The 9,054-nt window shown below is 37.9% G+C and overlaps 2 protein-coding genes across 2 annotated transcripts in view; one reads left to right on the forward strand and one right to left on the reverse strand.

Annotated features, from left to right (window-relative positions):
- Positions 1 to 580: 580 nt before the first annotated feature.
- sigmar1 (sigma non-opioid intracellular receptor 1) lies at positions 581 to 3,405 on the reverse strand. Its single transcript, XM_037692461.1, has 5 exons — positions 3,162 to 3,405; positions 2,991 to 3,042; positions 2,605 to 2,753; positions 2,380 to 2,472; positions 581 to 2,279 (listed from the first exon to the last, which is right to left on the reverse strand). The coding sequence occupies exons 1-5, from the start codon at positions 3,304 to 3,306 to the stop codon at positions 2,050 to 2,052; spliced, it is 669 nt and encodes a 222-aa protein (XP_037548389.1). The 5' UTR covers positions 3,307 to 3,405; the 3' UTR covers positions 581 to 2,049.
- Positions 3,406 to 3,815: 410 nt separating this feature from the next.
- Positions 3,816 to 9,054, forward strand: part of galt (galactose-1-phosphate uridylyltransferase) — a 25,217-nt gene continuing 19,978 nt past the window's right edge. Inside the window, exons 1-4 of the mRNA XM_037692061.1 lie at positions 3,816 to 3,852; positions 4,569 to 4,738; positions 5,090 to 5,165; positions 5,304 to 5,352. Of these exons, the coding sequence (XP_037547989.1) occupies positions 3,816 to 3,852; positions 4,569 to 4,738; positions 5,090 to 5,165; positions 5,304 to 5,352 (332 nt within the window). The remainder of the gene's footprint in view (positions 3,853 to 4,568; positions 4,739 to 5,089; positions 5,166 to 5,303; positions 5,353 to 9,054) is intronic.

The raw sequence follows: 9,054 nt of genomic DNA on the forward strand, positions 1-9,054 counted from the left end.
ACAGATTTGTTGCAGGGATGCTGTCGCAATGGTTTCTTGTTATTGCCAAAAACTCTAAATGTTGCTGTTAAGTCACATGTTACGTTTTAATAATAATAATAAATAAAAAAAGCGGTTCCAAAATGTGCTCGCAGAGGCCACCCCATTCACTGTCATGAAAATGAATCTGTAATATCACATGTCTCCACTAGAGGGCAGAAGACTTATACAATAAATACAATACCACTGCAGATTTTAATTAAAATTGGATGAAATAACCACTGGATACACTTTTACAAGTTGTAAATGTGTATCCAGTGGTTATTTCCTCAAAGTTTAATTAAAATCTGTGCAGTGGTATTTATTTATCGGAGCAAACCAAATTTAATACAGCTGCCACATGTTAGGTGAAGACTTTGTATCCATTCATGGAAATTATCAGCTTTCATTTTATTTGCGGTTTAGAGAATGCGATTATAGTTCTTGCAACCCTTCACAGCACCAAGTCAAACTTGATGTTCTCGTTAACATCTACCTGAAATCATTCTTTATGCACATCTTGCGTTATGATTCCTCCCATTAAATATCACACAACAGTTGATTTTATTTCAAAAACAGATTTATTTCATCTGGCACGGTCAGTGTCAATCTTTACCCAGTAAATTGCACATAAAGTACAGCAATACGTTCACACACAGCTGTATGTAAACTTAATGGATTACACCGTGCAGTACAATTCTTGGTTCTCTAGAAGGCTGCGTTGTCAGAGATGATGGATTCAGCAGCAGTTATGTCCCAGTAGAGCAGCACTCTGAGGTCAAGACTAAACATTAAGATGCAAACACGTAGTGTCGTTTTGTTTCATTATAGGTGGACAAAAATCATCATCATGAAGGCTAAAGTTAAAAGCGAGGCGGTTTTGTCCCAAGTTTAGGTGTTTTAGCTCGTACCTTGCAAATTACAGTAATATTTTACCTAAAGTCAAGAGTTTAGACATCCAGAATTTCTATTTTGCACAAAATTCTCAACCGTTTTCTAATTGAGACTTGACGCATGTTGAAAATGTCAAACTAAAAAAATTGCACAAGTTCTCAGTTTGGCAAAGCTTCCAATGCTTACCTTCATGTTTTAAATACTTTCCAGAAACGGTTACAGTAAAGAGTTTTGATGTGACCAGGGGATTTTTTTTACCTCGTAGTGCTGGTTTCTTGACTGTGGCTATGGCTACGAATTGCAAAATAAGATTAAAGATAAAAAGGTCATTCTGAAATGGTGTAGTTTGACACATTAGCTTTACAGATGTGCAACTTTGAGGTGGAGTGGAAGCTCGAGTCACATCGACCTACGATGGGCTGAGCACAATCTGTGCAGGTAGAAATGGACACGTGTAGGGCCTCAGAAGTTGTTTAGATGAATATTTAAATAGAATCTATTGCTATAAATCTACTGTGGACGTTGCCATTGTTGACCTACTTTCAGTCACATTCCACATTTTCCAAAAGTGAGCAACTTTTTGCTTTAAAATTTTCTAATTTAAGAGGAAAAACCGTAAATTTGGTTCCATTATATATCAAATTAGACCCTTGTTTTAAAGATGGTTGTGGCATGTGTGATGAAACTAACATTTTTAATTTTAGCAATTCAGTTCCTGAAAAAAAAGCAACACTTCACTTCCTGGCAGCGCAGTTTACTCACTTTTTCTTAAGAGAAATCTCAAAGTTTGGCAGCGGTAAGGCCTCGTCATCCTAAAATGATATGGATATTTTTTCTTCAAGATGTTTAAGACTTGGGTGATTAAACAGGCAGTCTGAGCTCTAGAAGATGTGACTAAGTAAAGTGACAAACCTCATGGGCAAGGTTCGAGTCTAAATTAAATGTTGGGACATATTACAAGTTGAGCATTCCTTTCTCTTTTATGGTGAACGGATCTTAAAGGAGGATGAAACGAACTGCGAATTTGATTGTCACAAACTACAAGTTGAATCTTTTACACCACCCTCACGTCAGATTTTAGTCGAGGGGTTTGCCGATATCGCAGTCCACGTGCAAGCAGCTGGTCGTCTGCCGTCATCAGAAAACTCCAGCATCTGCGAGCAGCGTACCAGCCTCGAGCAGCAGGGCCTTCATATAAACATGTGCGGTGTAAAACATGGTGACGAAGTCCTGGGTGCTGAACAGGGTGTCCGCAAGAGCAAAGCCGAGTGTAGAAGGGATGAAACCTCTGCCGTACTCCACCATCCAAGTCCCAGAGCTCCACTGGACTGACGTGGCTTCGCCCACTCCATGGTCAAGGGTGTCACCTGCGGGCATATGGATTATTACTTTTATCGTATCCTTTATTCAGGCACATTTTTGATGACGTTAATAAACAAGTCGCATTAAAACGTGCTCATTCATTACCCGGATAGTAGACTTCACTCTTGGTAGTCCCCTCCTTCCACTGCCGGAAAGTACCAGAGATGATGGTGTCTGAGATTTCAGCCCAGTAACGACCTGATGTAAACGGAAGAAATTCAGTTTTAAAGTTTGGTAAAGTGACAAGGTTGGTTTGCCTTTTTCCTCATGATTTTAAGTTGTGACGCGGCATCTCCCGAGCAGATCGATAGAAGCATCCTTCTTCCTTACCCGAGTGTCCTCCCGTGTCCACCGCGGTACCAAACAGCAGAACGTACTCTGTGAGCGAGGCATGGAGGAGACACATGGAGCCCATCCAGCCTCCTGCATTCACAAACACCCACTGCAAGTCCTCATCCGGCAGAATGTGACCTGGATACCTGATTCAGGGACACTTTGTTAGCCATTTACTTCATTTCCTGAAGAAAAGTTGGGATCAAGTGTTGAATCTGAATAAACACTGAACGTGTCCTTTTTGAGGTTTCACTTAAGACCAAAAACGTAAGAAAATACGTTTTGATTTTGTGTTATCACAGTATTTCTTGCAGCCACAATCAGTTAATATGAAATGACTCTCTTTAGCAAATAGGATACTGTTTTCTTGAGGCACATGGTACCTTTTCCTGAGCTCTACCACCACTTTGGAGAACGCCTGTTCATGGTCCTGCCCTGGAAATGAACACATTTAGACATCCGTGACTGTTTTGTTTGTTTTGATTGAACATATTAAAAAATATGAGTGAATGCAAGCCGGTATAGTTCAATGTACACACCTCACAGTAACTTACCCGCGTACTGCTTAGCCAACTTGGCGACATCTTCTTTGTTGAAAACGTACTGCTTGGTGGCGAGCCAGTGTCGCAGCAGCAAGAAGAACAGGACGGCGACTGTGACGAGGACAAACAGTTTAAAAGTCCTTTTAACAAAAGACATGGTTACGTGAAACAAAATGCAACGACAGAAACAAGACGGAGAAGCAGGTTCGGCTACATGAGTGCTGACAAGCTGCTGAACTAGTATTCTTTTTCCTGGTCACGTGATCGCGAAGGAACGCGGTTTAGCCAATCACGGACCGCGCTCCCTTTTCGGGCAATGGATACTCCGGGGTTGCCAGCACTTAATAAAAACGAAAAATAGATTAATTAAGTAAAGCGTATATTTTTTCATGCTACATATTTTTATTATACATATGTATATCATATATATGATTTATTGTCATATAAAAATCACTGAAACTTTTAAATGTATTTCTTTTTTTTTATTTTGAGGATTCACATATTAAGTACTTTTGGACTCCAACTGGCATCCAGTTTTCTATAAACAGGAAGTAGGCTAAGGGGCACGGCGCGCATCGACAGTGTTGGTAAAAGCTAAAGTTCAGAACCAGCTGTTGTGTCACTGGTTCAACTGATTGTGAAAGTTAACAAACAATACTAGTCAGAATGAGCGAGGACCCAGATGCCGGTTTCGACCCAAGAGGTATGTTTTTTTTTTTTTTTAATAAGACAAGTTCATTCATTCCGAATATTGTTGAGCTCTGCACATTTGCAGCAATAAAGCTGCAATCAATTCAGTGATATTTTCAAATTTTATGTTTAATATATCTCATACACCAGTACTCACACTATTCACTCAAGTTTTAAATGTATTTATTAGGTACAAATGTATTAGTTGAGCCCTGTGCTTTATAACAAACACAAGTCATGTGACTTGAATGGCAGATGTGGCTGAAACCTGCAGCAATGCTTTGCTGCTAATAATCACCAACTTTTGGTCCAATGCAGTTAGAATTTACATAATTATTGATTTATTTCTAATAACTTTAATCAGAGCATTATTTGGCTCAGTATGTGAACAGTTGGCTCCATTTTTTTTTTGCAGTAATATAATTTATAAAAGTGACTGTAAAAGCAGCACAAGAATAAAATAGCAAACTGTTTGAAGAGCATGAACAAGGTTTGATTTTGTCGGGCGGGGTGGGGTTATGATGCTCATCCGTTTAAGAGAGGATAAGAGAATGAAAGACGATGTGTGGTCCTTGTCTGAGGTGCACAAGTCCAGAGGGAGAGCACTGATGTTCCTCTGGTCGTACCAGCTGTCCTTAACATTCGTTACGCTCTGATTGATAAACATTTAATCTCCAGCGTTGGTCACTTTTTGCTGCCATGTGATATTTCATGTCTTGTAAATGCCAGAACACCAGCATCTGCGTTACAACCCGCTGCGAGACAGCTGGGTCCTGGTGTCGGCCCACCGCATGAAGAGACCCTGGGCCGGTCAGGTGGAAAAACCTCCTGAGGAGCACATACCCAGGTTTGATCCCCTCAACCCTCTCTGTCCTGGGAACACAAGAGCAAACGGAGAGGTATGAAGACCCAGGAGAAAACTAAAGCACGCACGATAAAAACTTTGCATTTTCTCAACTAGCTTCGTATACATTAGTTTGTGAAATGCTCTTTTTGATTTTGTGTCTTTTGAAATGTGCTGTCAGAGATCTGTTTTTTTTTTTTTTTTTTAAAGATTTTGTTGTGTGATTTTCCTGCTCGTGGATTTTGTAGAATTGTAGCATCAAACAATAATTTCAGTGCTGGATAAATACCCTTTTAAAAACATAATGTTACATAATTTTCTGTGTTTAGTAAAGCTACCAAATTAAAATGGCTCATATCTGATATTAGCTTTGGGTTAACTCCTTTATTTCTATATTGTTTTTCAGGTTAATCCAGATTACGACAGTACATTTGTGTTTGATAATGACTTCCCTGCTCTTCAGCCGGATGCTCCAGACCCTGGTCAGTTTAAACATTGTTAAAAAATATGCAATTGCATTTCCTGACAGAAGAAAAATATACACAAGATATTTGCAAATTTATTCTATATTCTAACTGTTTTGTATTTATTACACTGAATACTGATTTTGTGGTTTTCAGGTTTGGATCAGGATTCATTATTTCAGTCTAAAGCTGCCAGGGGTGTCTGGTAAGAGCACAACTTAAAGTTCACAGCAGGGAATACAGATGCAATTCTCATAAAGGCATGATCTGCCAAGAAAATTGTTTGGACACATTACCGGTGCAAGTTTCACCAATACAAGTATAGATTTTTTACACTTTAAAGTACTTAAAAATAACTACAGACACTAGTTAAAGGATTCATTTTGTTTTGGGGCCCAAGACATTCACTTTTTCCTAAAGATCTTCCTCAGTATGTAGTTTCTTTGCTTCATTTCAAACACAAAGTCTCACTTGAAGTTTTCTAAACACTTAAGTTGGCATATTTCTGCCACTTGAACAAATAAACTGATATTTTTTTTTTCTGAGACATTTTTTATTTGGTGTTTTTTGAGTGTGATAGCTTAATAAATGTAAATATTTTAGCAGGGATTAGTCAAGTCTGTTCTGCATCCCATGAGCCAGTTTTATCAAGTTTGATGTTTTTTGCATGAGCACTTACAGATACATTTAAAGTTATTTTTCTTTGACTAACTACCAATAGTGCTGCTGTTTCTCAGATAATTTCTCAAATAATTGTTTTTACGTGGTTATCTTGTTAAAGTCTTGTTAAAGTCCTCCCGCAGCTGCCATTTGGCAGCCAATCGATTTGTGGCACAAGACCGGCCCACGTTTCCAGGTTGTCAGTGGTGACGCATAGATGCAACTTATACGGTGAAGCGTCGTTTTTATGTTTTTTTTCCAATTTATTAGACATTTTTGGACTGATGCAACTTATACAATGGTGCGACGTGTACAGCTGCAAGTACGGTAACTTGTTAACTTCAGATGAGCTTAAAACCATCTAAGCTAAGGACTTGGGTAGCTGAATGGAGAAACAACAAAAACAAAGGTAAAGGTGGCCATTTTATTTATTTATTAACCTTTATTTAACCAGGCTAATTCCAGTGAGCTCACAGATCTTTTTGCAAGAGAGGCCTGGACCTGAAGGTAACCTAGTATTCATGTTTTGGACTGGGAGGAAACTGGAGTTCCTGTAGAAAACCCACGCAAACACGAGGAAAACATGCAAACTCCACACAGAAAGACCCCTGGGACAAACTGGGAATTGAACCCAGCACCTTCTTGCTGTGAGGCAACAGTGCTAACCACTAATCCATTGTGTTGCCAAATTTAAAATAATGTACAATTACTAACCATGACAAGGCAAGAGGCAATAATGTGTATGCATGTTGCTGTGTGCATGTGTGTTTGCTTCTCTTTTAGTAAAATATCACATGAACCAGTTGACAGATTTTATTGAAAGTCTCAGAAAGTAGTCACTGGGTGTACATCTATAGATTAATACCCTTTGGAGCCAATTGTATTCAAGTTGGTTATGACAACTAAGCAACTTTAACAGAAACAAAATGTCTATAACTCGGTCATATTTAAAGATATTGATCTAACATTTGTCTGAGTCATTGTTAGCAGTTTCCTGCAAAATGTCACAATATCACATACGATTGTGCGTAATGTCATTTACAAAGTTTGACCAAAACCACTGCAACTCTTCCCCTCTTGGCTTAAGACCTTAAACCTTGAAATGCATCAGACAAGGAATGTGTGGCTTTTAATAAATATCAATTTTATAATGTTTTGATTTATCCAATAAATTTTTGTGTGGTACGATAATTTCAGTATTTCTCAACACAATGAAAAACCCTTTGACTGCTCTAAAACATATAATGTGACCACACATATGATGCATGCACATCTGTACATGTTGGTTGGTAAAATGCATTTATAAATGCAATCACATCAACATTCTCTTTCAAAACAATGATGCATTCAGTTTAACAACAAATAATTTACCTTGATGTCTGAATTTAGGTTAAATAAGTAATCTACTGTACATGGAATCTGTTTTGAGGACATCTTGAAATGGAATATCCTTTAAGCTACCAGCAGATGGCGCTATTTCTCCATCATTTATGTTTAGATTGTATGTTTTTTTTTTCTCCCCTAAAACATTTTTTTTGTTTGTTTCTGTTGTTGTGTTCATAAAAAAAAATAAAAGAATATTGACTGTGGATCGATTTAGTGTCATGCAGATTAAAAATGTGAGGAGTTTTGCCGTTGCCTTCTTCTTGTTTTTGGACGACACCATACAAGACATGACAAGACGGATGTCATCATTCCCAATAAGCTACATTTCACACTGTTTTTGAAAACAAGATGTTTTTCACTTCAACCTTGACCTTCCTGTCTTTTTTTTAAAATTCTGCTACGGATCAGTGAATTGAATTTTCTCGACTAAAAGAAATGACAAAACCCACTTGTATTTTCACATCTTATCAAGAAGTGATTGTCTGCTTGTAGATGTAGATTCTGTTGCAATCTCGTATTTTGGGAGCATAAGTGGATGATTCTGCCTGACAGCGGAGTTGCATAACAACTGAATAATAGATTAAATCAAACGCATGCACCGAATGTGCCGGTTGAAAAGTGAACCGTGGGTTTAATTCCCCTGCGTTGGCAGATGTAGCATCAGTCAGGTACTGCTTGCCTCACACATCGTAAAAGGCACTGGAACAGCAGTGATTGACGCAGAGCATCGTCTTTGTGTTGACTCTTACATTTGAACGTGTTTTCCTTTAAGCCTGACTCAGCCTAGCGGTACATTAGATCGTGCGTTGTTCCTTCTACAGCGTCTGTATCGCTGCGTAGCTCTTCACAACCGACACGGACATCACTCTCTCGCTGTTGATGTTGTACGTTTGCGGCCTTTTCTATGCCTGCGCTTTGTGTACATATTTTAAGGAAAGGAACTGTGAAACGGCACTGTAGCTTGTTGCCCTGCAGCAACATCTCCGGAGCCAATTAGCGGAGAAAACGGCACAGGAAACAGGATTTTTTGAGGATCTGGGTCATGGGAGACAAAAGAGAAATAGGTTGTGGGGAAAGACAAGACGGTTACTAATGATTTTTTTTTTTTTTGTATCACCCCTCTACAGTTACTTTATGCTCCCAATTGGCACAAAAAGATTTGGCCATAGATAGTTTTACTTTTGTTAATATAATTCCTTAGAAGGGTCGTCTTTTATTGCATTAATTTATTCAGGGATTTGTTTAAATAGACCTTGATTAGACAACCCCTAATCAGAACAAGTAGAAACGGTGAACACAAAAAGTAAATTAATACAAAAAGATGTAGATCCTTGCTATTATTTTGACTTTTTTTAGTTCACTGCAGAATGTATAAACCCATTCAAATAATGTGCACAGTGGAACTGAGTGGATGCAAAATATCTACAAAATAAGTAGAAAAACATTTTCTACTCTAAATCTGAAATACAAAGACATAAAACGGAATAATTCTCTGATCATTAAGAGCCTTTAATTTTTTTAATTTAAATTTAATTGATGACTGGCTGTTTTTTTTTATAGTCAGTCATTGTTCCTTTTGATTTGATGTAAGTTAGACTAACATTTTTCTAGAATGCATTGGAAATTTACAGTCACATGACAAAACAACTTGTACAGTATTTTACTGTGACAACCAACAAATTAATGGTAATATACTGTACCTGTTCAGGAAACTGTATTTTTACTGTTAAAGCAATGTAAATTATTGTGTAAGCATGTGTTTATCTGCACTTTGTCGTTCTGTTTCTGCATTTTACGTCTGCAACATATTTAACAATTTGTTCCCATTGCATTTGTTACTTTTTAATGGTGTTTGCACGAT

The sequence above is a fragment of the Nematolebias whitei genome, chromosome 18, assembly GCF_014905685.2.
Source record: "Nematolebias whitei isolate Nwh7 chromosome 18, NemWhi1, whole genome shotgun sequence".
NCBI lineage: Eukaryota > Metazoa > Chordata > Actinopteri > Cyprinodontiformes > Rivulidae > Nematolebias > Nematolebias whitei.

Coding starts and splice junctions, on each gene's coding strand:
- sigmar1 (XM_037692461.1), bottom strand. CDS start 3,306: ATGTCTTTTGTTAAAAGGACTTTTAAACTGTTTGTCCTCGTCACAGTC. Junction 3,043..3,161: donor GTTGGCTAAGCAGTACGCGG/GTAAGTTACTGT, acceptor GTTCATTTCCAG/GGCAGGACCATGAACAGGCG. Junction 2,280..2,379: donor GAGTGAAGTCTACTATCCGG/GTAATGAATGAG, acceptor ATATGCCCGCAG/GTGACACCCTTGACCATGGA.